The 27,917-nt window shown below is 46.4% G+C and overlaps 1 protein-coding gene across 3 annotated transcripts in view; it reads left to right on the top strand.

Annotated features, from left to right (window-relative positions):
• Positions 1 to 3,460: 3,460 nt before the first annotated feature.
• The window catches only part of SPATA13 (spermatogenesis associated 13), a gene marked incomplete at both ends in the record, with an annotated part of 37,177 nt that continues 12,720 nt past the window's right edge, over positions 3,461 to 27,917 (top strand). The window contains 5 exons of one of the 3 annotated variants that reach the window (XM_080690098.1): positions 3,461 to 3,515; positions 17,407 to 17,543; positions 21,444 to 21,623; positions 22,121 to 22,306; positions 27,192 to 27,371. In XM_080690098.1, coding sequence (XP_080546224.1) covers positions 3,461 to 3,515; positions 17,407 to 17,543; positions 21,444 to 21,623; positions 22,121 to 22,306; positions 27,192 to 27,371 — 738 coding nt within the window. The remainder of the gene's footprint in view (positions 3,516 to 17,406; positions 17,544 to 21,443; positions 21,624 to 22,120; positions 22,307 to 27,191; positions 27,372 to 27,917) is intronic. The other 2 variants (XM_080690100.1, XM_080690099.1) reach the window with 2 other exon arrangements.

Here is a 27,917-nt window from a genome sequence, read left to right as displayed (position 1 = left end):
TTAAGCGTGGGAACACTGATTCTCTTGTGACATCTGTAGTCTCGCGATCTCAAGTATGTCTCCCCAAGCCTGGAGTCTCGAGGCACCTGGAATAGCGATATCTCCACCTCCAGGGTTCCGCCTCCTGTCCCTGCTGCAAGATCACGTGGGGGAGGGGAGGGATCCGATTTATCAGAAATAAAGAATAAAAAATAGGGCAGGGGGTGTAGCTCGGAGGTAGAACGCCCCTGGGTTCCATCCCCAGACCCACATACACACACAAAAAAAGTCATATTCAGTGAAAACAATTGTAAGACTGGTATGGTGGTACAGGCCCAGGACTTGGGAGACTGAGACCAGGGGAATACCAGTACCAGGCCAGTCTCAGCAACTTAGTGAGATCTTTCAAAATAAAAAAAAAATAAGGAGGGCTGGAGGTATAGCTCAGAGGTAGAATGTTCCTGGGCTTCATCCCCAGTACGAAAAAGAAGAAATTTTATTGGTACAATATGATTATACATCTTAGTGAGGTTCAGAATTATACATTCATATATGCATTCAACATGTCTGGGCCTGTTTTCCTCCTAACCCCAACCAGTGTTCCACCTCCCTTTTGGTGTGAGTAATCAGGGTTGTTGGCAAGACCTTCATAGATAGACTAGTCCTGGTCGGCTTCCTCCCTCCATCCTCCCCTCCCCCATACCCCCTTCCTAACCCTTTGCCCTGTCCCATTGGTCTCACTTCTTAGTGTCCTGAAGTCCCTTGAAGATCCTTTTCTTTCCTTGACTTTGTTATTTATTTATTTATTTTGGTACTGTGGATTCTACCCAGGGGTATTCTACCTCCAAACTATCTCCCCTCCCCAGAGCCATTTTTATTTATTTAATATAATTTTAAGCCAGGTGTGGTGGCACACGCTTGTAATCCTAGTACTTGGGAGGCTGAGAAAGGAGGACTGCAGGTTCAGGGCCAGCCTCAGCTACTTAGTGAGGCTCTCCACAACTTACTGAGGCCCTGTTTTAAAGAAAAAAAATAGGGCTGGGGGTGTAGCTCAAAAACAAAATGGGCCTGGGTTCAATCCCCAGTACCACACACACACACAAATACATGAATATATGTGGCTCTAAAGTTACATGTATATAATTTTATCAGCAAACTAGAAATCCTGTAATCCCAGGATTTGAGAGGCTGATACAAGAGGATCACAGATTCAAAACCAGCCTCAGCAACTTAGTGAGATGGTGTTTCCAAATAAAAAATAAAATAGGTTTTCTGGGGCATCGCATGGAGGCAGAACACCCCTGGGTTCAATCCAGTCCTTATCACTACGTACGCCACACACACACACACACACACACACACACACATATATAATATAATTTTGGGGGTATTGGAGATTAAACCCAGGGGCATTCTACCTCTAAGCTACACCCCCAGTATTTTTTTAAAAAAATAGTCTCACTAAGTTGCTGAGACTGGCCTTGAACCTGTGATTTCCTGTCTTAGCCTCCCAAGTTCTGGAATTACAGGTGTGCACCACCATGCTCAACTCCTGTTTTATTCGTTATTTTGAAACAGGGTGTTTCTGGTTTGCTGAGAGTCTTGCTCTGTTGCCGAGGCTGGCCTCAAACCTGACAAGCCTCCTGTCTTTAGCCTCCTAAGTACTGAGATTACAGGTTTGCACAACCACGCCTAGCAACCCTTGGCTTTCTGAGACTGGCTGATCTCACTTAGCATAATGTTCTGTAGTTCCATCCATTTTCCTGCAAATGGAGTAAAACTCCACAAACCATAAAGAACTGTCCCTTTTTTTTTAAGCAGGGTTCCACCACTAGGTTGCTGAGAGCCTCACCATTTCTCAGTCTGTCCTCAAGCCTGCAATCCTCCTGTCTCAGTACTGGGATTCCAGGCGTGCGCCACCACGGCCTGCTGAGCTGTCACTTTTTAAGTTACATTTATTGAGAGATGACCTTGTGATCGCTAGTTTTTGTATATTATCTCATTCATAAAGTTAAAAAGGCAGTAACTGTCAGGAAGAAATTAAAAGAAGCACCACACTGTTCCCGTTTGTGCCATAATATTAAAGAATTTGCTCATTGTTTACTATTTGGGAAACGCAGAAAAGTACAGAGGAAATAAAATAACTCTTAATGTTATCTAGAGAGAACCTCCTCTAAAACAATATTTCATTATAGAAAAAATATTTTAAATGGTAACATATACACTTCACTTTCAGAGTAGGGTGTACACAAGTTTATTTACACAGGCTTTTTTTGTGTGTGTGTGGTACTGGAGATGGAACCCTGGGGCATTCTACCTCCGAGCTACACCCTCAGCCCTATTTTTTTCTTCTTTATTTTGATTCCTTATTTTGAAGCTGGGTCTCAGTGAGTTGCAGAGGACCTCACTAAGTAGCTGAGGCTGTCCAAGAACTGTGATCCTCCGGTCTCAGCCCCCCAAATGCTGGGCTCACAAGCGTGCGCCACCACACCTGGCTTATATGGGCATCTTTTAAAAAAAAAAAAATTCCCTTTTAAGCCAAGTGTGGTGGCACACACTTGTAATCCCAGCACTTGGGACACTGAGACAAGAGGATCGCACAAGTTCAAAGCCAGCCTCAGCTACTTAGGCTCTCAGCAACTTAGTGAGACCCTTCCTGTTTCCAAATAGGTCTGGGAGTATAACCTGGAGGTAGAAAAGTCCCTGGGTTCCACTTCCAGTAACACACACACACGCACACACACACCAAAAAAAATCCCTTTTAAAGTGATTTTTATTTTATTCCTTGGTACTGAGGATAGTATCCAGGGGCCATCTCCCTCCAAGCTACACCCCAGCCCTATTTTATTTTTTATTTTAAAGCAGGGTCTTGCTGAATTCTGGAGGGTCTTGCTAAGTTGCTGAGACAATCCTTGAACCTGCAATCCTTTCTCAGCCTCCCAAGTACTAAAACTACAGGTGTGTGCTTCCATACTCAGTTTTAAAGTGATTTTATAAATATACAATTAGCATAGTATAGTATCAGAACTCAAATTTTTCTCATACCATGGTGTGAAATCCTAACTCCATTTTTGAACTGAGCGACCTCTGTGCTTTTCTCTGGAGAAATAAATACCTCTGGAGAAGCCTTCTAAAAGTCCAGCTCCCGTTTGGGGATTGTAGTTAAAAGCAGCAAATACATTTTCCCCACCGTGAATGTGTTGGGGTTTGCGTTAGTTTAGAATTTCCTCCCCACGGTCCTGCACTGTGATGTGGCTGGAGCAGCTGACCCCCAGTCACTCAGCGCCAGCCAGCCAGCGAGCCGCCGCCAGTGTCTGGGCAGCTCTGGCTAGGAATGCAGGCAGCTCAGAAGCGGTGAATAAGCGGTTTCTGCCTCTCGGAGCCTGAGGCTGTGGGGCCTCCTGTGCGATGCTGTGCTGAGGACTAGCTTCCTCCTCACACCCTGTCCTGCTGTGCAGGTTGCCAACTCTCAAACCAAAGGATGGTAGCTAGAGGGGAGATTGCAAGATTCTGGAGCCTGGAAAGCCTTCATATGGGTATGTGTGCCGAGGACGGAGGAGTCCTGTCTGGGTGATATGGACGACCCCCAACTCCTCTCAAGTTGTAGCTCTGTCTCTCTGTTGTGATAAAGCTTGTTACTCCCAGGAAGGGGGGGGGGGTTCGTTGTGGACATACGTAGTTCATCAGAGAAATTGATTTTGCGTTTGGCTAGTACAAAAGAGAAAATAACAAACATTGAGCTTGATCTGTCCTTCCTGAGAAATGGGGAATGGTTCTGCTCCTGGCTTTGTTTACTATAGAGAGTTCATGAAATTTTATTCAAAAAAATATTGTTGAAATACCTTAAACTGCTCCCTGCCAAGTTCGGCGGAGTGAGTTTGAATCTGTGAGGTGACGTTTGGAGGGTCAGTGTTCTGCTTTGAGGCTCGCTCTTGCCGGGCTCGCCTGGGGCCGTGACTTGTGCTTCATCCCACCCTGATTGTCAGTGTCCACTGTACGCATCTACCAGCTTGGCTCCAGCTTAACTGCAAAAGTAATGTCCTCTGAGGCTCGGAAGTTATAAACTATAGTCCATGTATTCTTATAAGGAAGTAAGAGAAAAAACACTTGATGGAAAGAATTTCCCGTGGCCGCCCTAGGTGGACACCACAGCACATGCTGAAGACAGATCTTATCTCTGTTTCTGCTTTAAATAGATGCCAGAAACTCGTGCAAAATGCATGAGGATCGTAGGTGGCGGCTTGCAGGCACGCCGGCGAGCAGCGCTGTGCGGTTGGCATTCTCTTCCTTGTTTTGATGGGTTTCAGCGCTGGCCCGGAGAGGATGGGGATGTGGTTTACAACTCTGTCTCTGGCTGATGATAGAAACAGACTGGCGTGCTCCATTGCACAAGCCCTAATTTAGAAAAAGGCAAGAGAGTGTGGCCCAGATTTCTAGGTTGAGCTCAGGAGCCCTTCTTTCCTGCACGGGACAGGTCTCAGCAGTGCCAGCCTTGGGCCCACCGAGCGAGGCTAGGCAGAGGCACGGGTGAGCTGGCCCCCCACACCAGGACGGCAGTGTTGCAGCGGAGAGTGGTCAGGTCCTCCCTCCCTCTCCCTCTCACACAGAAGCCCAGCACCAGCTCTGAAGGGAATTCTGTCTCCATACACACCATGTCCTTTGGGAACCAGATTGGTATACTCTTCCCTTCCCTAGTGCACGCTTAAGGAATTGGTTGCTGAGGCTAGCCTTCTAGCCTCCTATCAGCATCCGAGTACCAGAATTACAGAAGTGTCACTGCCCCTTACACTCTTAGGAAATTAGGAAAACTCTGCACCAACCCCACCTCCACCACCCTGCACCCACCCACCTCCACCACCTTAAAGAAGTTTATTAAAAAGATAGAAATACAGAAGACAGTTAAAGCCCCATGCCATTCAGAAATGGCACAGGGGGGTGTTTGGAGCGAATTCACCAACAATCCCTGCATGCTGAGTGTTCTTATCCTGACCAAGTCTGATCTGCTCTGAGGGGGGGGCAGCTCTGTCTTTGGGATTTCCTTCCATCCTTGAGGCAGTTTGTCTCTCTTTAGAAATGTAAAGAGGCCCTTTTCTCTGGGCTCCTGGCTTTCTTTACTTCTCTTTAGAAATGTAAAAAAGGCCCCTTTTCCTGACACTCCTGGCTTTCTTTACTACCAAAGATATATTTTTAAAATTGGAAATCTTTCCCAGTACTGGTACATTAATACATTTTGATGGCTCTTCCCAATACTGACACATTGGGGTTCTGAAGGCTGTGCCCACCCCTACTGCTTTGAGATGGGAAGTCAGTGTGGCTGATCTCAGCCCTCAGGAAGTCAGAGCGGTCGGTCGCAGGAGGTTTTCTGAAATATATGTTTTTAACAGATAATTCTAACCATGGGAATTTCCCTGTAGTGAAGCTAAGGGAGGGGAGATTCCCGCTGCGGAGGAGGGCTGGATGAGAAGGAGCTGCTCCCTGGCCCTTCCTGTGGCTGAAGGGCTCAGGCCCAGAAGTCCATGCACAGTCAGGTACCCCGCCCTCAGCCCCCCAGGCTGGGTGTTTCTATCAGTTACAAAGGACAAAGACTTGAGCCCGGCGTGGTGGCGCACGCTTGTAATCCCTGTGCTTGGGAGGCTGAGACAGGAGGATCGCACAGGTTCAAAGCCAGCCTCAGCTATTTAGTGAGGCCCTCAGCAACTTAGTGAGATCCTGTCTCCATAAAATATGAAAAATAGGTCTGGGAGTATTGCCCAGAGGTAGAAAGCCTCTGTGTTCCACCCCCAGTACCACAAAAACAAAAATAAAAAGGACAAAGCCAAGGCAAGGTGGGGCACACACTGCCACCTTGAGATCCCCAGCGCAGTGTGTGGTTTTGTTGTTTGGGGTTTGCTTTTGTTTGTTTTTCCTTTGGTGCTGGAGATTGAACCCAGTGGCATTCTTGCCTCTAGGCAACTTTTTCTTTTTTATTTTGAAATAGGGTCTTGCTAAGTTGCTGAGGCTGGCCTTGTACTTGTGATCCTCTTGTCTCAGCCTCCCAAGGACTGGAATTACAAGCATGTGCCACTGTGCCCAGTTTTCAAAAAAGGTCCTTTTCAAAAATGGCATTTTCTGCCGTGCATGGCATGCTTATAATCCTAGTACTTGGGAGGCTGAGACAAGAGGATACAGGCTCGTGGCCAGTGAGGCACTCTACAACTTAGTGAGGCCCAGTTTCAAAATAAAGAATAAAAAATTGGGATGGGGGTTTAGCTCAGAGCCAGAATGACTCTTGGTTCAGTCCCCAGTACCAAACACACACACACACACACACACAGGCATTTCCATACCTGTTTTCAGCAAAACCAACAATATGTAGTCATAGGGAGTGCAAAGAAACTGGCCTCTCTAGGTCCCTGCTGGTAGGGAAATGGATTTCTGCAGCCCATGTGGAAGACAGACTGGAGGTTCATAAAAAATTACAGCTAGAAGCCAGGTGCAGTGGCACACACTTGTAACCCTAGTACTTGGAAGGCTGAGACAGGAGGATTGCAGGTTCTTGGTCAGCCTCAGCTACTTAGTGAAGCCTTCCACAACTTAGTGAGACCCTGTTTCAAAATAAATAATAAAGCCAAGCATGGTGGCACACACTTGTAATCCTGAAACGGGGGTTTCTTCTGAGCCCCCCAAGATGAAACGGGGGTTTCCTGAGAAGAAACCTGGTGTTTCATCAAAGCTGAAACGGAGTTTCTTGAGAAGAAACTCAGCGCTTCCTTACCGGGTTCTTGTCTACGGTGAGCAAAGAATGACACCCGCAGACCTCAGGAAGGGGAGTAAATGGTTTATTGGAAGCAGCAGGGAGTAAGGAAAGATGGCTGAACACCCCAAAGGGGTTGTTAGGAACTTTGGTGTCCAGCAGCTGCCTTCAGGACATTACTTGGGAGTCGCCCAAGCTGAATGCCCTCAATTACAGGCTGCTTTCTTCCAGAGTCCACACGATCAGCCAGAAAGGAATAGGGAAAGTGGCAGTGTCCGGCCGCTGCCTTCAGGACATTACTTGGGAGTAGCCCAAGCCGAATGCCTTCAATTACAGGCGGCTTTCTTCCAGAGTCCACGCAATCTGCCAGAAAAGAGGAGCAGGTCACCCCTAGGGTCCCTGGTTGGCCTTGATGTCCAGCAGAGGCCTTCAGGTCACTACCCGAGAGCAGCCTGAGCCACGTGCCCTCGATTGCACCCTGCCTTCTCTCAGGGCTAACACAACCTGCAAGAGAGAGAAAAGCTCCCCAAAAGGGGAGGGGGTCTCCAAGAGGGAAAAACTCCCCTTTGGTGGCCGGCTAGGGCCTTTGCCCCAATGTCTGGGTGTCCTCTTTTGGTTATGGTGAGTTTGGGATTCCGGGTATTCTGGGAAGCAGCTCTCAGAATTTGCATAGGGTATTTGCAAGTCCTTTGAAGAATCTCCATTCATTCAGTAGGAGTGTCAGACTTGCTCCTGTGATGGCTCCTAGGTTTGTTGATTAGTAATCCGATGGCTTTGTGAAGCTTTGGTCTTTCTTATCTCTAAACCTTGGTCCCTTGCCCCTCAGGAAATTAATTTTTTTCTACCAAGCCCTTTTCCCTATCTGCCTATTTCCTTTCTAGCTCCTCAATCCCAGCATTTAGAAGGCTGAGACAGGAGGATTGTGATTCTCGGCCAGCCTCAGCTACTTAGTGAAGCCCTCTGCAACTCAGTGAGTCCCTGTTTCAAAATAAAGAATAAAAAATAGGGCAGGGGGTGTAGCTCGGAGGTCGAATGCCCCTGGGTTCCACCCCCAGTACCGCAAAAAAAAAAAAGAATACAAAAAATAGGGGTGGAGAGTACATCAAAGGTAAAATGTCCCTGGGTTCAATCCCCAGCACCACAAAACAACAACAACAAAGAAACTACAGCTAGAATCACCCCAGGATCCAGCATTCTCGTTTCTTTGTACATAGCCAGAATTGAAAGTAGAGTCTTGAAAAGATAATCTGCTTGCCCATGTTGACAGTAGAATTATTCACAAAATCATGATGGTGGTACCCATCCAAATGTCCATCCACCAATTGCAAATAAGGTAAACAGAGTTGGACGTGGTGGCGCATGCTGGTAATCCCAGCATTCGGGAGGCTGAGACCAGAGGATCCAGGTTCTGGGACAGCTTCAGCTACTTAGCAAGGCCCTTCGCAACTCAGTGAGACCCTGTTTCGAAAAATAAAAAGACTAAAAAATTGGGCTGAGGGAGTACCTCTGAGGTAGACTGCCCCTGGGTTCCATCCCCAGTACCTGAAGAAAAAAAAAAAAAAGAAGGTACCAAAATGGAATGTTATCCTGCCTTTAAAGGAGGAAATCCCATCATGTGCTGCCTTGTGAAGGGCCTTGAGGCAATTCGCTAAGATAAACAAAAGGGCAGATACTATCTGGATGAGGTGGTGCATACCTATAATCCTAGTATCTGAGGCAGGATAATCACAGATTGGAGGCTATCCTCAGCAATTTACTGAAACCCTGTTTCAGAACAAAAAATAAAAGGACTGGGAGTATAGCTTAGAGATAGAACATCCCTGGGTTCTACCTCCAGTACCAAAAAAAAAAAAAAAACCAAAACAGACAGATACCATAGCGTCCCACTCATGCACTATCTGAAGCAGTCGGGGCCCTAAAGACAGGATGTAGAGAGTGAGTTGCTCGGGCGTGGGCAGTGGGGCTTCAGTTTCGCAAGATGAAACCTTCTTGTGATCTGCAGCATAGCAGTGTGAACATGCTTAGCACTACTGAACTGTATACTTAGAAAGGGTGAAGATTAGCTGGATGTGCTGGTGCACTCTTGTAATCCCAGCATTCTGGAGGCTGAGACAGGAGGATCGCAGTTCAAGGACAGCCTCAGCTACTTAGTGAAGCCCTTTGCAACTTAAACCCTGTTTCAAAATAAAGAACAAAATATAGGGCTGGGGGTATAGCTTGGAGGTAGAATGTCCCTGGGTTCAATCCCCAGTACCACAAAAAAAGGGGTGATGGCAAAATTTATTATGCTTTATCGAAACAGAAAAAAAATTATTTATTTTTTATACTCATTTCTCTGGGTTTGGAGAATGTATAATAGTTCCACATCACACAAAATTCCATTAGGTAAAAAGCTACCATTGCAGTGGGCGTGGTGGCACAAGCTTGTGATCCCAGTATTTGGGAGGCTGAGACAGGAGGACTGTAGGTTTGTGCCCCGCCTTAGCAACTTATAATGAGGCTCTCTGCAACTTAGTGAGACCCTGTTTTAAAATACATAGTAAAATAGGGCTGGGGTATAGCTTGGAAGTAGAATGCTACTAGGTTCAAGCCCCAGGACCCCCCCCCCAAAAAGCCACCTGTATTTGAGGGCTTTTTTGGAGGGTGGGGTACCCATGGGCATTCTGTCTCCAAGCTACAACCCAGCCATATATTTATTTTAATTTAATTTTTTTTTTTTTTTGAGATAGAATCTCACTAAATTGCTGAAGGTCAGTTGCTGAAGTCAGCCTCAGACCTGCAGTCCCTATCTCAACCTTCCAAGCACTGGGATTACAGGTACCTGCCACCACACTCTCTGGCTAGTTGAGGGCTTTTGAAGTCCTGGGCTGTTGGTGGGGAAGTGACAGGAGGAGGTGTCAAAGATAGAGAGGAGAAGGAGGAGGGTGTCAAAGTAGAGAGGTCTGTTTAGCATCATGAGGTGGGGGTGGGCGTCAGTGCCCGGTGGACATATGTAAAGACTTTCAATTAAACTGCAATTTGCTTTTTCTCCATTGCAATTTGTAGTTCAGTTAAAGAATATTAATTGCAAGTGTTTGGCCCACTAAAGGTCACTTAACTAGAGTACAGTTACATTACAGGAAGAAATTGGAAGACTAGGGAAGAATTTTGTCCTGATGCAATGGGTAACTACTGTGTAGTTTCTTGTGAAATCCTGAAACTGTTATTTTAGGGTTTGCCTTGGAAGCAATGCACAGCATGGCTTGGGGAGGGAGGCAGAAGGCGTGAAGACCAACTGGAGAGTTTTTCAGCCAAGTCTCAGGTGAGCACTGGAATGAGAGTCCTGGCTCTACCTCAGCACCATTAAGTGACCTCAATGGCCCCATTAAGTGACTTGAATTCTTGGAACTCCATTTTCTCCATCGGCTACTTGCAGTTGAGTTGAAAAGCACTTACTGAGTGCCTTCTGTATGACAGGTGCTAGGAACAGAGAAAATAAATTCTCTCCTTCCCTAAAAGGAAGTTACTATCTTAGAAGGAAAAACAAAGATAAGGAAATGAGCGTGAAGAATGACCTAAACTGTGTCCAGAGCCGTGCATGGTGGCGCACGCCTGTATCCCAGCACTTGGAAGGCTGAAATGAGAGGACTGAAGATTTCAGGGCAGCCTCAGAAACTTGGGGAGGCCTTCAGCATCCTAATGAGACCCTGTTAAAAAAAAAAAATAGGGCTATGGGTATAGTTTAGAGATAGAACACTCCTGGGTTCAATCCCCAGGAAACCGCTAGGTACAGATACATCATCAAAATAAAGCAGTCAAGCCGGGCGTGGTGGCGCACGCTTGTAATCCCCGCGCTTGGGAGGCAGAGACAGGAGGATGGCGCAGGTTCGAAGCCAGCCGCGCGCGCTGGCTTAGGAGACCCTGTTTCCAAATAAAAATGTAAAAATGGGTCTGGGAGTGTAGCCCGGAGGTAGAAGGGCTTCCAGGAACCCCAGTACCACCAAAAAAAAAAAATAAAAATAAAAAATAAAGCAAATACCTATGATCTAGACACACTGATGAAAAGCCAACTCAGCCAGGCATGGTGTCGCACACCTGTAATCCCAACACTTGAGAGGCTGAGAAAGGCAGATTGCAGGTTCGAGGCCAGCCTCAGAAACATAATGAGACTCTTAGCAACCTAGCAAGACCCTGTTTCCAAACAAAAACGTTTTTAAAAAAGTGCTGGGCATACAGTTCCACAAAACACATTTAAATCATATGCAGGAACACAGAGCCTTTCGCTTAGAAGGAGCTTAAAATCAGGATTGCAGTTAAGGTCCCGTGCTGGGGTGAAGGACTAAGACAGAAAACTGTAGCGGGCTTCCACAGGCAAAGCTGAGCAGAGGAACGGAGAACTGGCAAGTGCAGCCACTTCCTAGGATGGTGTAGAAGTGCTAAAATTTTGGTACCAAGCTGTGTTTTACATCTGTCCAGTCGTTTCTGTGTTATTACTAATAACAGGCGCCGCGGGGCACAGCACTGCTCACAGGTCGGGGCCTCTGCACACAGCTGTCTGGTCTTGGGACCGTTTTACTCGTGTGTAACCAGGTCTCCAGTGCAGCTCAGCATGTGGAATTGCCACGAGGATTGCATCAACTGGCTGCCTGAGCCAACACGGCCGCAGGCAATGCCCCGCACATCCTAAGAGTCCAGTAAAACTATATCTTGTACCTCTTTTTTTATTTTTTAGTATTGGAATTTGAACCCAGGGGCATTCTACCTCCGAACTACACCCCAGTCCTTCCTATTTTTTGTTTTTGAAACAGAATCTTGCCTGGTTGCTTGAGGATGCCACTAAATTGCTGAGGCTTTCCTTGAACCAGGGATCCTCCTGTCTCAGCCTCCTAAGTACTGGGAGCATAGGTGTGCACCCCTATGCCCGGTTTATCTTGTACTTGTATACTGCCTTTCAGTTTATAAAGTGTGCTTAAGTAACATCCTTGTATTGGGGGCTCACAGCAAACCAGTTATAGTTACTTTTGAGAATTTGTACAACAAGCCAGGCGCAGTGGTGCACACCCGTAATCCCAGTACTTAAGAGGCTGAAACAGGAGGATCACAGGTTTGGGGCCAGCCTCAGCAATTGAGTGAGATTCTAAGCAACCTAGTGAAACTCTGTGTCAAAACAAAAAATAAAGCCAGGCATGGTGGTGCTCATTTGTAATTCCAGTACTTGGGAGGTTGAGACAGAAGGATCTCAGGTTCTTGGCCAGCCTCAGCTACTTAGTGAGGCCTTCCACAACTTTGTGAGACGCTGTTTCAAAAAAAAAAAAAAAAAAAAAATAGCCAGGCATGGTGGCGCACACTTGTAATCCCAGCATTCGGGAGGCTGAGATCGGTGGATCACGGTTCGCAGACAGCCTCAGCTACTTAGTGAGGCCCTCCGCAATTTAGTGAGACCCTGTTTCAAAATAAAGAATAAAAGAGCCGGGCATGGTGGCCCACGCTTGTAATCCCCGTGCTTGGGAGGCTGAGACAGGAGGATCGCGCAGGTTTGAAACCAGCCTCAGCTACTTAGTGAGACTCCCAGCAACTTAGTGAGACCCTGTTTCCAAATAAAAATATTAAAAAGGTCTGGGAGTATAGCCCGGAGGTAGTAAGCCTCTGTGTTCCACCCCCAGTACCACCAAAATAAGTGAATGAATGAATGAATGAATGAAAGCCGGGCGTGGTGGTGCACACTTGTGATCCCAGCATTTGGGAGGCTGAGACCAGAGGACCGCGGTTCACGGACAGCCTCAGCTCCTTAGGCCTTCCGCAACTTAGTGAGACCCTGTTTCAAAATAAAGAATAAAAATAGGGCAGGGGGTATAGCTCAGAGGTCAAATGCCTCTGGGTTCCATTTCCAGATCCGCAAAAAATAATAAAAAATAAAAATAAAATAGCCGGGTATGGTGGCGCATTCTTGTAATCCCAGCATTTGGGAGGCTGAGACAGGAGGATCACAGTTCGAGGACAGCCTCAGCTACTTAGTGAAGCTCTTTGCAACTTAGTGAGACCCTGTTTCAAAATAAAGAATAAAAATATAAAGCTGGGGGTGTAGCTCAGAGGTAGAATGCCCCTGGATTCCATCTCTGGTGCCGCAAAAAAAAAAAAAAAAAAAATATATATATATATATATATATATATATATATATATATATATATTTATATATATATATAATAAAAATTGGGCTGAGAGTGTAGTTCAGTGGTAGAATGTCTCTACATTCCACCCCAAATACCAGAATAATAAATAAATAAGGCTGAGGGGATAGGTTGGAAGTAAAATGCCTCTGTGTTCAGTCCCTAGTACCATAAATAAATAAGGGCTTGGGGGCCAAACTTAGCAAGACCCTGTTTAAAATAAAAAATTCGTAAAGGAGCTAGGCATGGTGACACACACCTGTAATCCCAGTACTTCGAAAGCTAAGAAAGGAGAATCACAAGTTCATGGCCAGCCTCAGCAACTTAGGCCCTGTTTCAAATTAAAAAGTAAAGTTGGGTGTGGGGTGTAGCTAGGAAGTAGAATGCTCCTGGTTTCAACCTCTAGCACCAAAAAGTGGGGGTGGGGGTTGAAGGTATAGCTTGGAGGTGGACTGCTTCTGGTTCAATTCCCAGTATCCAAATAAATACCCTAGCAATGTGTGAGGTCCAGCATCGCTGCCCACAATGTTGTGCAGTGGGTGGCTTTCTTACCACCCTCCCTGTACGTTTTGGGTGTGTAGGCATTCAGGTATTGTCTAGTTACTAGGAATGCAAATGACGACGAATCATATTAGAATTGCTGTGCTTAGGTGATTTACACTTTAGCTGCACAGTGAATACAACAGAGGAGACGGTGACAGCTGCTGTGGAGGGCAGCAAACCTGGAGGAAGGTGTGGTTTTCAGGGGCTGGTCCTGGAGCACTTGCTGGGAGGGCAGTGGGGCTGGCGCAGTGCCTGGTGTTTGTAGCCAGAGCAGAGCCTCGGGACGTGGACTTGGAGCAGAGGAATGAGGGGATCAGAGCTCTGGGTGCACGGGCAGCATTGCTGCAGCTGCTTGGGAGCCAGCCACCTGCAGGCCAGGGGCAGCCATGGGGAGGGAAGGTAGGCAGGTGTGCTGGTGAGCCTCATGAATGGTGTGGAAGGCAAGAGGGGAGTGACCTGAGGCTATGGAGAACAGTTAGACCTGCTCCCATTTTACTGATGGGAACACTGCAGTTGAAAGAGATCCAGTAGCTGGGAGTAGTGGAGGATGCCAGTAATCTCAGTGTTTGGGAGGCTGAGGCAGGACAGCCTCAGCAACTTAGACTTTTTCAAGATAAAAATAAGGGGTATAATCACCCTGGGTTTAATCCCAAGAAAGGTCTAGTAACTTGGTCCAGGGTCATTTAACTAGAAAGATAGTCAAGGTAGGAGTTATATTTTGCCCAGGCCTTTTTTTTGTTTTTGTTTTTGTTTTTTCCCTTGCAGCACTAGGGATTGAATTTAGGTGCATTCCACCTCTGAGCTACACCCCCAGCCCTATTTTTTATTTTTTTATTTTGAAACAGGGTCTCACTGAGTTGCAAAGGGCCTCACTAAGTAGCTGAGGCTAGCTGCAAACATGCCATCCTCCTGTCTCAGCCTCCCAGGTACTGAGATTACAAGCATGTGCCACCACGCCCAGCTTGCCCAGGTATTTAAAAAAATAAGTGTTATTTTATTTTGAATCGACACACAACCATTGTACATGCCTACAGGGTAAAATGTAATGGGTATGTGTCTACATGTGTAGTGATCACACTGGGGCAGTTAGTCTTTCTATCACTGCCAGCCTTTATCATTTATTTGTCGCACCCCAGTACTTTTACAACAAATGCCCTAAGCCTTGTGCAACCCCCTCCCCCCCACACAGGGGAAGCCAGAATCACCTGACCTGTGCCTTCTAGATCCTTCTCCCTTCCAGCTACTCAGTGGGTGCTTTTTCACGATATGGAAACCATCACTGTGGGAATCTATCTCATAACCTACCTTGCTTTTTCAAGTGTTCATGGTAGTAGCTCAGAGGTCATCGGTATTTTACATACTTTTCCAGAAGGTTCCATTTGCGTATCGCCTGTGAAGTTTTTTTTTTTTTTTCTTTAACTGGGGGTGGAACCCAGCGGCATTTTATCTCTGAGCTACGTTCCTAGCCCTCTTTATTTTTCATTTTTATTTATTTTTCATGCTAGGGACTAAACCCAGGGGTGTTCCTCTGAGCTATACCCTCAGCCCTATTTTATTTTTTATTTTGAAACAGGGCCTCATTAAGTTGCTGAGTCTGGCCACAAACCTGCAATCCTTCAGCCTCAGTCTCCCAAGTACTGAGATTACAAGTGTGTACCACCGACTTTTATTTTTTATTTTGAAACAGGGTCTCGCTAGTTGCTGAAGCTGGCTTTGAACCTGCAGTCCTCCTATCTCCACCTCCCAAGCACTGGATTTCAGGCCTGTACTATTGCACCCAGTTTCATTTACTTGTTTATTTTCTTTACTGGTTTCACAGCAACGGCTGGATCAGATAGATTCCTTGAGGGGAAGTGCCATTTGCCGGCTCTGCTCTGGGCAGGAGGCCCAGGTGCTTTTATTTAAATGAGCTTCTTCTTTTTCTTCTCTTTTTTTTTCCCTTGGCTCAACTGCGGCTGAAATGTGATAAAGAAAAGTGCTGTTGGTGCCAGGCAGTGCTGGATCGCTGTGTCCGCCCCCTGCAGATTCCTGCAGCTTCAGCCGTCTACATCAAGGCTGTGTCTATTCTGCTCTTTAGAACTTTTCAGACGGTAAAGGTGATGAGGGTACCCTGCTGTTGAGGCAGCTGCCTCGAGATTGGAGGAAGCTGTCAGCTTTAGTACTGTCTCCTTTGTAGTCTAAGACACACTCCTGCTTGAAAAATAAATTCTGCTAGCTTCCCCAAGTCTTCCTCCCCCACCCCAAGTGCACACCCAGAGAGGAGGCCAGCCTGGGCCCTGCAAGCCCTCTGAGCACAGCAGAGGAAGCGGGATGCATTTACGAAGGAACCAGCATGGTAAGGTGTGCTGGAGCGCACTGCTGGAGCGCACTGCTGCGCAGACAGCGGTCCCCAGCCCCCACTCACACCCCCAGCATGGGGCCACTCTCCTGGACAGTGGGACTCAGTAGGTAGTGTCCTATGCTGTGCTACCAGGGTGCACACCCCTGAGCTGCCCTGTGCCTCCCTCCTGCCTGCACTTCCCCGACAGCTTATAACTAATTCCATTAGGACATTTTGATTTTAAAAGTACTATCACCCTAAGGCTGGGCGTGGTGACACACACGCTTGTAATCCCAGCATTCAGGAGGCTGAGACTGGAGGATCGCGGTTCACAGACAGCCTCAGCTACTTAGTGAGGCCCTCCGCAACTAAGTGAGACCCTGTTTCCAAATAAAGAATAAAAAATAGGGCAGGGGGTGTAGCTTGGAGGTCGAATGCCCCTGGGTTCCAGCCCCAGACCCGCAAAATAAATAAATAAAGTACTATCATCCTAGAGACAGAAGCAAAATAGTGTGTGTGAGAGAGAGGGAGTGGGGAAAGAGAGGTTCATTTAGGACAACAAGAAAAATACTCCTTCAAGGGAGAGTTATGACAGAGCAAGGTCTGTTTTCCTTTTTTGCACTGCTGGGTTGGAACCCAGGGGCATCCTACCTTCGAGCTACACCCCCAGCCCTATTATTATTCTTACTTACTTACTTACTTACTTACTTACTCACTTACTGCTCACTGCTGCGCAGACAGCAGGGCCTCACTGAGTCGAGGAGGGCCTCACTAAGTAGCTGAGGCTGGCTGCAAACTTGTGATCCTTCTGTCTCAGCCTCCCAAGTACTGGTTTTATAGCCATGCACTACCATGCCTGGCTAGAAGCAGGGTCATTTTTTTTTCCCCCCAGTACTGGGGAATGAACCCAGGGGCATTCTACCTCCAAACTACACCCTGGCACTGTTTTTTTTTTTTTTTTTTTTTCATGGTACTGGGGTTCCTGGAAACCCTTCTACCTCCAGGCTACACTCCCAGACCTATTTTTATATTTTTATTTGGAAACAGGGTCTCTTAAGCCAGGGAGGCTGGCTTCAAACCTGCACGATCCTCCTGTCTCCGCCTCCCAAGCACGGGGATTACAAGCGTGTGCTGCCATGCTTTATTTTGAAACCTGGTCTCACTGAGTTGCAGAGGGCCTCACTAAGTATTAGCTGAGGATGTCCTCAAACCACGATCCTCCTGTCTCAGCCTCCCAAATGCTGGGATTACAAGTGTACACCACCATGCCCAGCTAGAAGCAGGGTCATTTTTAAGAAACAATTCTATTTTTCATTTTCTTTGCCTCAAGCATATCAACATATTTCTTAGAAACATTATATTCATCCATCTACCTTGGAACACATTCCCAACTATATCACACACAATTCCCTCTTCCTTAACTCACAAAATCACTCTGTGCTGACAATAATTTCTGAAGCGGCCTGCTTCTCACTCACTGTGACACCTGGCTGCCGCCCTGCTCAGCACCACCACCACCTGGATTCCTGTGGCGGCAGGAATTCTCTAAGGATTTCTTCTTCAGGCAGGATGAAGCTGATTGCATTACCTGGGACTGTATCATGAAAGCTTGTTTGTTCCATCATATAGAATGCTCCCGTTGGTTAGATGTGCCTTCTAAACCATGCCTCCCTTCTGGCTCTAGTTTCTGCAGATGGAGGTACTGAGTCTTCGGCCCTAGTGGACGACAACGGCAGCGAGGAGGACTTCAGCTATGAGGATCTCTGCCAGGCCAACCCCCGGTACCTGCAGCCAGGCGGGGAGCAGCTGGCCATCAACGAGGTACCGCAAGTCCACCAAGAGTGGGGGTGTGGGGCACCTCACTTCAGGACAGATTATTATTGTCATTATTATTATTGTTACGGTGCTGGGGATTGGATCCAGGGACATTCTACCTCTCAGCTATGCCCTACAGCCCTTTTTATTTTGTATTTTAAAACAGGGTCTCCTGAAGTTGCTGAGGCTGGCCTTGGACCTGCAATCCTGCCATCTCAGCCTCCCAAGTGCTGGAATGATAAGCATGTGCCACCACACTCAGCCGATAATTATTATTATTATTATTATTATTATTATTATTATTATTTATTTTATTCATTTATTTTTTTTACTAAGTATAAGCCCAAGAACTTGGATTCAGACAACACTGGGGCTGAGGGGGTAGCTCAGAGCACCAGCCCTGCCTGCATGGGCCCATGGGTTCCATTCCCAGCACCAAAAAAATTGTCTGGGGGTATAGCTTAGTGGTAAAACAAGAACAAAGCCCTGGGCTCCATCTCTAATTTCACTGAATGAATGAACGGATGAATGGATGAATGAATGAGGGAGAGAATAACACTGACTTTCTGGCCTTGTCCAGGAGATGGCTGTGATCAAGCCTTCAGATAACTGAAGCCCACCCCCCACTAGGAACAAAGGCAGCAGGTGCTGGAGCTGGGCTTGCTTTTCAGCTTAGGAAGTGTTGGTTCCTTCCATATTTCATGTAATTTTTGCAAGGATCTAAGAGGTAAATGTTATCAGTTATTATCTACCTCCTGCTAAGCGCCCAAAAGGAAGCAGAGTACAAGGCACAGGTGAGATTCAGCACGCATTCCTCATCCCCATCTGGTGTATTTCTACCGGGATGCTGAGCTCGAGCCCTTCATATGAACATCTCTTTAGCAGGCACCTTCAGCTCTGCGCATTCTTAAGGGGAATATGACTTCAGTGAGTTCAGTGTCCCCCACGGTCACCGTCATCACTGTATAACATGGTACAGGCCCAGCATCCCTAAACTGAAAGTCTGAGCCTTTGTGTGTGTGTGTTGGGGGGTACTAGGGATTGAACCCAGAAGCATTCTATCTCCAAGCTACACCCCCAGCCCTTTTTATTTTAAAACAGGGTCTCACTAGAGCTGCTAAAAGCCTAAGTAGCTGAGGCTGGCTTCAAACCTGCCCAATTCTCCTCTCTCAGCCTCCCAAGTATTGGGATTACAGGTGTGCTCCACCACACCTGGCTCAATTTGAAACTTTATTAGCAAACAATATGATGCTCATAAAGTTTCAGGTATTTGGGTTAAGGATGCTCAGCCAGAGTCCACACAAATGTGCCCAAATCCAAAGCACTGAGAAATTTGAAACTCTCCCAGCCACAGGCATTTTGGTCAGGGATCCTCAGCCTGCATGTTGGGAGCCGAGGTGTCGCTTGCCAGGGGAACAGGCACACGGTGTCTGTTCTTGACTCGTCCAGTAACTGTTATCCCAAGATCATGCTGTGTGTTCTCTAACTGCAATCAGTGATGCTGCTGGGAACAACTCCCTCGAACTGAGAATCAAGTGTGAGTAGTACACTCTGAGAGAAGTTGTGAGGGACCTGAGTAGCATCTGTGGATGGCCTGAGGCCACGGGGATGTGGCTCTGTGACATCCAGTTCGGCCGCTCAGAAAACTTTTTTTGGGGGAGGGCAGTACTGGAGATTGAACCCAGGGGATTCTAACTCCTAGTGATAACCACAACCCAATTTTTTATTTTTTATTTTGAAACAGTCTCACTAAGTTGCAGAGGGCCTCACAAATTGCTGAGACTGGCTACGAATCTGTGATCCTCCTGTCTTAGCCTCCCAGGTACTGGGATTATAAGTGCGCCACCATGCCCTATCATCAGAAAACACTTTTGGAGCAAATATTCCAGATATTTAAGTCTGTTAGCTAACTATCTGTATCTAAGCGAGCTATTTATATAGAGAGTCCCTGATTTACAATGATTCAACTTGCCTTTTTTTTTTACTTCACCATGATGTAAAAGCAATAAATATGCACTCAGTAAGAAACCATCATTTTTCTACTTCTTTTTTTTTTTCTTTTACTAGTGATTGAACCCAGAGGTATTCACCTCCAAACTACTGCAATCCTCATTTCAGAAACCATCCATTCAGCCGGGCATAGTGGCACATGCGTGTAATCCTAGTACTTGGGAGGCTGAGACAGGAGGATCACGCAGGTTCAAAGCCAGCCTCAACTACTTAGTGAGGCTCTCAGGAACTTAGTGAGACACTGTTTCCAAATATATAAAAAATAGGTCTGGGAGTGTAGCCCAGAAGTAGAAAGCCCCTGGGTTCCATCCCCAATACAAAAAAAGGAGAGAGAGAGAGAGAGAGAGAGAGAGAGAGAGGGAGAGAGAGAGAGAAGCAGGCCATCCATTCAATTCAGTTGGGCATGGTGGTACACACTTGTAATTCCAATACTTGAGAGGCTGAAACAGGAGTATCACAGGTTCGAGACCAGCCTCAGCAATTTAGCAAGACCCTCAGCAACTTAATGAGACCCTGCTTCAATATAAAAAAAAAAAAAAAGTTGAAAACACTGGGAGTAGAGCCTGGAGGTAGAAATTCAATCCCCAGAAGTTAAAAAAAAGAAAAAGTCCTTTTGAAGTTTGAATTTTGATCTTTTCTGCAGGCTGGTAATACAGAACAACCATTGTGTATTTCATTTTTCTGTCCAGTATTCAATAAACGACATGAGCTGTTTAATACTTTATTATAAAATAGGCTTTGTGTTAGGTGATACTACCCAACTGTAGGCTAACAGGAGTGTTCTGAGCACATTTATGGTTAGCTGGGCTGAACTATTATGTTTCATAGCTTAGATATATTCAGTTTATGTTGGACATAGGATATTTTCAATTCATGAGAGGTTTATGAAGCTGGGTATGGTGACACACTTATATAATTCCAGTACTTGGGAGGCTGAGGTAGGTGGATTGCAGATTCAAAGCCAGCCTCAGCAATTTAGTGAGGCTCTCAGCAACCTAGTGAGACCCTGTTTCCACATAAGAAATAAAATCAGTCTGGGGATGTAGCTTGGAGGTAGAATGCCTCTGAATCCAGTCCTCACTACTCCCCTCCCCAAATGGGGTTTATGGAGAGATAGCCCCATTGTAAGACAGGGGACATCTGTCCAGTCTTTTTAAAAGTGAATTTGGAGGCAGGCATGGTGCAATACACCTGTCATCTAGTACTTGGAAGACTGAGACAAGTGGATCGCAGGTTTGTAGCCAACCTCAGCAACTTAGAGAGGCTCTCTGCTACCTAGTGAGACCCTGTTTAGAAAATAAAGGAGGGCTAGGGGTGTAACTCAGAGGTAGAATGTCCCTGGATTCAATCCTCAGTACCACCACCCCCCCCCCAAAAAAAAAGAAAGAATTTAGGTTTTCCCTTAAGAGCAAGTCAGAAGCCGGGTACAGTGGTATACACCTGTAATTCCAAGACTTGGGAGGCTGAGACAGGAGGATTGCAGGTTCACGGTCAGCTTCAGCTACTTAATGAGGCCCTCTGGAAGTTAGTGAAAACCTATTTCAAAATACATAAAAAATAGGGCTGGAACTCAGAGATAGAATGCCCTTGGGTTCAATCCCCATACCTCAAAAATAAATAAATAAATAAATAAATAAATAAATAAATAAATAAATAAATAAATAAATAAATGGGTTGAGGATGTAGCTTGGAGACAGAACCCCCTCTACAAAGAAAAAAAAGGCAAGTCAGAGATGGCTACTTGCACCCCACCCTGCCCCGCACATCTTTTCCTCCATTAAATAGTAGGAGTTGACTGGACCTGGCGAGGGTTTAACCAGAGACTCAGGGGCATCACTCTGAGTATGCAGAGCACCCCACCGTGGCCCTCAGTGAGCCTACCTGTCTCCCTTCCAGCTGATCAGCGATGGCAGCGTGGTCTGTGCAGAAGCACTGTGGGACCATGTGACCATGGACGACCAGGAACTGGGCTTCAAAGCTGGAGATGTCATCCAGGTCCTGGAAGCCTCTCACAAGGACTGGTGGTGGGGCCGGAGCGAGGACAAGGAGGCCTGGTTCCCGGCCAGCTTTGTCCGAGTAAGTGTGACCCTCACAGAAGTCTCTACCGGGGAAGCTGGGTACCCTGTAACCCCAGTATTGGGAGGCCAGGATAGGAAGATCATAGGTTTGAGGCTAGCCTCAACAACTTAGCAAGACCTCATTTCAAAATAAAAAATTAAATAGGGCTGAGGTATAGCTTAGAAGTAAGATGTCCCTGGGTTTTAGCCCCAGGATAGGAAGAAAAGCCATGGGCATCAATGGGGAATGGTGAATTGCTCAAGCAGATCTTCCTCTGGATTCAGTCAAGGTCTTTTGTAGTTAGTTTTTAATACCCAGGCAGATCAAACCTGTAAGACATAGGTGGGTCCACATAAGAGTTGTAGCGAAGGTGGGCGATAGCTTGCACTGCTGGTGTGCCTCCAGACAGGGCTCTGCTAATACACAAGACCTAAGCCAGGCCAGGGCGTCCTGGGAAGGGCAGAGCGGGAGGAAGGCAGGGGAGGGCTTCACTGCTGCCTGTGTGTGGACCGCAGCTCCGAGTCAATCAGGAGGAGCTGCCCGAGTGCTGGAGTGGCCCGCAGGGTGGGGAGCCAGAGCAGGAGACCAGCTCCAGCCGCCACCAGCACTCCGAGCACCAGCACCAGATGCGCACCAACGTCATCCAGGAGATCATGAACACCGAGCGCGTGTACATCAAGCACCTCAAGGACATCTGTGAGGTAAGGCCAGGCCCGGCCCGCTGCAACACGCCCCTCCCCCACCAGCCCTGCAGAACCCACGGGACCTGCCGCCGCCCTGCGGGTAACTGGCTGTGGCTGTGTTGCTTGTTTTTATAGCCAGTCTTTAGTTATTTATTTTGAGGTGGGATTTTACCACCTTTCCTGTGTGGCCTCCCAGTTCCTGGGCTCACACAGACCTGCCTCAGCCTCCCTAGTAGCCAAGCCTTCCATCTATCTGTCTATGTATCTATCTATTTATTTTAGGGTCTGGGGATGGAACCCAGGGGCATTTGACCTCCGAGCTACACCCCCTGCCCTATTTTGTATTCTTTATTTTGAAACAGGGTCTCACTAAGTTGTGGAGGGCCTCACTAAGTAGCTGAAGCTGTTCATGAACCGCGATCCTCCAGTCTCAGCCTCCCAAACGCTGGGATTACCAGCGGGCACCACCACACACGGCTGTCGCCAAACCTCTTTTAAGGGCATTCTGCAACCTTCCTTGTCAGGACTTAACCTCCTAAGCTGAAAGGTGCTGAGGATTGAACCCAGGGGTCTTCTACCTCTGAGTTACACTCCCAGCCCTTTTTATGTATTTATTTGCAGTACTGGGGATTGAGCCCAGGGTATGCTACCTCTGATATATACCTTCAGCCCTATTTTTTATTCTTTATTTTAAGACAGGGTCTTATTAAGTTGGGCCTCACTAAATAGCTGAAGCTGGCAAACCTGTGATCCTCCTGTCTCAGCCTCCCAAGTACTGTGATTACAAGCATGTGCCACCACACCTGGCTTCCCCCAGCCATTTTTATTTTTTATTTTGAAACAGGGTCTTACTAAGTTGCTGAAGCTGTTCTGGAACCCATGATCCTCCTATCTCAACCTCCCAAGTACTGGGATTCCAGGTGTGTGCTGCCTCACCGGGCTAAAGGCGACACTCTTTAAGTGAAGTCTACTTGATTTTACAGTTGAAGATTGTCAGTTTTTCCATCCCCAGCATCTAGTCTCTGATTCACAGATGAGATTCTGAGTCATTTAGATATGAGTGATTAAAAAAAAAAGTCTGGAATGAGGGTGCACATCTCTAATTCCAGTACTTGAGAGGAGAAACTTTATTTCAAAATGAATAAGCGCTGGGGGCTTATCTCAGATCGAAGGCCCCTGGGTTCAGTCCCCCTCCCCATTTTTATTTGGTTGAACTCAGAGGGCATTCTGCCTCCAAGATATACCCCCAGTTCTTTTTTCTTATTTGGAAACAGGGTCTCACTAAATTGCTAAGAGTCTCACTAAGTTGCTGAGGCTGGCTTTGAACGTGTGATCCTCCTGTTTCACTCAGCTTCCCAAATCCTGGGATTACAGGCATGCATCACCACACTTGGCTTCCAAAAAAATTATTATTATTATTTTTTTTTTTTGGTGGTACTGGGGTTCCTGGAAGCCCTTCTACTTCTACCTCCTGGATACATTCCCACGGGCTACACTCCCAGACCTGTTTTTTAACTTTTTTTTTTTAATGTGGAAACAGGGTCTCTTAAGCCAGCCTGGCTGGCTCCGAACCAGCGCGATCCTCCTGTCTCCGCCTCCCAAGCGCGGGGATCACAAGCGTGCGCCGCCACGCCCGGCCCCCCAAAATTATTTTAATTGATTTTATCTGGCAAGATCATGTGCTCTATTGTACAGTGTCTAATACTCTTGACAGGAGGACATTTTATTTTACAGCCTTGTCCTGATTTTGGAGGATGAGCATTAGAGGAGGTAACTCTGGAAGGCTCTTCCACACTGTTTTTGGTCTCGTGTGTGTATATGTGTGTGTGTCACACTGGGGGTTGAGCCCAGGGACATCCTACCTCCGAAGTATACCAACTCTATTTTATTTTTACTTGGAAACAAGGTCTCACTAGGTTGCTGAGAGTCTCACTAACTTGCTGTCCTCAAACCTGTGATCCTCCTGTCTCAACCTCCCAAGTACTAGGATTACAAGTGTGTGCCACCATGCCCAGTTGCTCTTGTGAATTTTGTCCAAGCATCCCAGCTGGCTTAGCTATAATGCTGAGGTTACACTACTGATACAGACCTGGTGTTCAGCACTGGAGACGAGCCCAGGCAGAGCAGTGTCTTGGCTATGGTTAGGCTAGCTGCCCACATAGACTACCAGTGTCTTGTTTACTGTCTTACTCTATAACCATGTATGGTGGAGGAAGTACCTTTAAAATGGCATTGCACAGCCAGGCATGGGAGGCTGACAGAGGAGGATCACATATTCAGGGCTACCCTCAGCAACCTAGTAAGACCTTCAGCAACTTAGTGAGACCCTGTTTCAAAATAAAAAATAAGAGGGCTTAGAGTATAGCTCAGAGGTAGAATGCCTCTGGGTTCAATCCCCAGTATCAAAAAAAAATATAAAGATATTTTATAGCCAGGCATGGGAGGCTGACACAGAGGATCACAGGTTCGAGGCAACCTCAGAAATTTTGTTTTGTTTTGTTTTGTTTTGTTTTTTGTTTTGTGGTACTGGGGATGGAACCCAGGGGGTTTTTTTTTTGGGTTTTTTCTGGTTTTTTTTTTTTTAACTTCTGGGCTACACTTCCAGGCCTATTTTACATTTTATTTCGAAACAGAATCTCACTAAGTTGCTGAGAGCCTCACTAAGTAGCTGAGCCTGGCTTCGAACCTGTGTGATCCTCCTGTCTCAGCCTCCCAAGCGCAGGGATTACAAGCGTGCACCACCACGCCCAGCAACCTCAGCAATTTAATGAAACCTTCAATAAAACTTTTCTTTTAGTTGGATGGCTGGCACACACTTGTAATCCTAGTTCTTGGGAGACTGAGACAGGAAGGATGATCGCAGGTTTGAGGACATCCTCAGCTACTGGGATTACAAGCATGTGCCACCATGCCTAGCCTCAATAAAACTTTTCAAGATTCTGTTTCAAAATAAAAAAGGGCTGGGAGTGTAACTCAGCAGTAGAACGCCCCTAGTTTTAATTCCCAGTACCAATAAGATAAAATGGCATTTTAGGAAAATCAGATTAACTATTACTGTTTTTTTAAAGCATTTATTATGCACTATCCCTTTACAGGATTAACCCAGGTACTAGCAGCTTTCTCCTTGGGCATGTCCTGTCAGCCCCTACAACAGATAAGGAAACCAGGGCAGAGCAGTGTGGGGCTGGGACTTCATCCTGCAGCCTGCCCCAGAGCCCGCAGTAGGATCTATTGCGCTCGGTTTTTCCCTATTAAAATTCATACCAAGCTGGGCTTGGTGGCACATGCTTGTGATCCCAGTACTTAGGAGGCTGAGACTGGAGGATCACAGGTTCAGGGCCAGCCCCAGCAACTTAGTGAGGCGCTCCACAATTTAGAGACCCTGTTTGAAAATAAAAAATAAACTTGGGCTAGGGGCGTAGCTCAGAAGTAGAATGTCCTGGGTTTCATCCCCAGTATCACAAAAAAATAAAATTTGTACCAAAGTGGGTGATATATAATTAAATGGTTACTTTTGTTTATTTAAATACATGACTGGTTTTGGAGTTGGCTATTGCATACACCACATATGGCCTTTTCTTTGTGACCCACTAACTCCTACCCACACCATAGTATATAACCATGCTATTGTGCACTGAGTATTAATTAGTACCCTTAATTAGTGCAGGCCTCAGACTAAAGCACATTTAAGGTGTGTTAAGAGCAGGTGGCGATGGAGTCCGTGGGTTGGATGTTCTTGGCTTCTGCCATGATGACCACGAGCAGGACCGCACTGGCCGTTCGCCAGCAGCAACATTCCATACCTGACAGCTCCTCTCACTGTGAAATGGAATTAGGATGGCAGGGTGACGCCTGAAGAGTTAAGAAAGAGGACAACTCTACTTTTTAAGCTCTGGCATTTGGAAAGTGTTTCTAGAAACTTTATTCATTTATTTACTTTTGTACTGGGGATTGAACCCAGGGTCATCCTACCTCTGAGCTACATCCGTAACCCATTTTATTTTTATTTTGAAAAAAGGTCTTGCTAAGTTGCTGAGGCTGATCTGGAATCCATGATCCTCCTGTTCCAACCTCCCAAGTACTATTACTACAGGCATGCGCTACCATGCCCAGCACTTAGAAAGTCTAAATCCAACTACATGGGATATTCTGCTTTCCTTTTTTTTATATAACTTTTTCCTTTTTTCTTTTTTATACTGGGGATTGAACTCAGGGGCATTCTTGAGCTACAAGCCCCAGCCCTTTTTATTTATTATTATTACTATATTTATTTTGGTACTGGAGATAGAACCCAGAGGAGTCTACCTCTGAGCTATACCCCAGCCCTATTTTATTTTTAATTTTGAAACAGCATTTTTCGAGGAGGGGCTCACTAAGTTGTTGAGGCTGGCTCTAACCTACAGTCCTTCTTTCTCAGCCTCCCAGATGCTAGGATTACAGGTGTGCTATACCACACTATTCCTTCGTTCCTTCTCTTTCTGTGGGCTCAATTGTACAACACTTGCCTAGATCAAGCACCACACAAATAAATTGAGATATAAAATACTTGTAACAAGCCAGACATGATAATTTCATGTACTTGGAAGGCTGAGACAGGAGGATCACAGGTTCAAAGCTGGCCTCAGCAACTTAGCAAGACACTGTTTCCAAATAAACAATAAAATAGGTCTAGGATTGTAGCCCAGAGTTAGAAGGCCCCTCCCTGGGTTCCATCACCAGTTCACTCCCCCTAAAAAAAGTTATATCTTGGAAGTGAGATTATCCTAGTAGATACTCACAGAGGTAAATATTATTTTATTCATTCTAAGCACCCAGCTATTCCCCCCTCCCCAAATCTTGTATTATTTGAATAATTTCTTTGAGCTTTCAAATAAATAAAGATGCTTGCTTTTGTATCCTGCAGGGCTACATTCGGCAGTGTCGTAAGCACACAGGAATGTTCACTGTTGCGCAGTTAGCCACTATTTTTGGAAACATTGAAGACATTTACAAATTTCAAAGAAAGTTCCTCAAAGACCTTGAGAAACAGTACAACAAAGAGGAACCGCACTTGAGTGAAATCGGATCCTGCTTTCTTCAACACGTATGTCACCTGCTGTGGCTCCACTAGTAACATTGGGTTAAAAAATAATTTCCAAGTGTGACTCTGCTAGACGGGCAGATGGCGCACAGCTCTGATCCCAGGACTTGGGAGGCCGAGACGGGAGGATCGCGATTCTCGGCTAGCCTCAGCTACTGAGTGAGGCCCTCTGCAACTTAGTGAGACCCTGCTTCAAAATAAAGATTAGGGCTGGGGTGTAGCTTAGAGATAGAATGCCATTGGGTTCAATTCCCAGTCCAAGAAAGGAAGAAAGAGAGGGAGGGAGGGAGGGAGGAAGGAAGGCAGGGAGGAAGGAAGGAAGGAAGAAAGGAAGGAGAAGGAGGGAGGGATAAATTTAGGAGGGAGACTTTATTTCTTTGTTTCCAGCCAGCCATAGTCAGGGAATACTAAAAGGACACAGCACCACCCCGTTGCTTCTTGGATGCTGTGCGCAGTAGATTTCTAGACGGCAGGAACAGGAGCTCGTCCTCTGGGGTGTGTGGCCTTTAGGTCTCCGAGCATCATGTTTGCAGGAGGCACCTGGGATGG

This window comes from Muscardinus avellanarius (assembly GCF_963383645.1).
Source record: "Muscardinus avellanarius genome assembly, chromosome: 2".
Classification (NCBI taxonomy): Eukaryota; Metazoa; Chordata; class Mammalia; order Rodentia; family Gliridae; genus Muscardinus; species Muscardinus avellanarius.
This window is presented reverse-complemented; position numbering and strand designations above follow the sequence as displayed.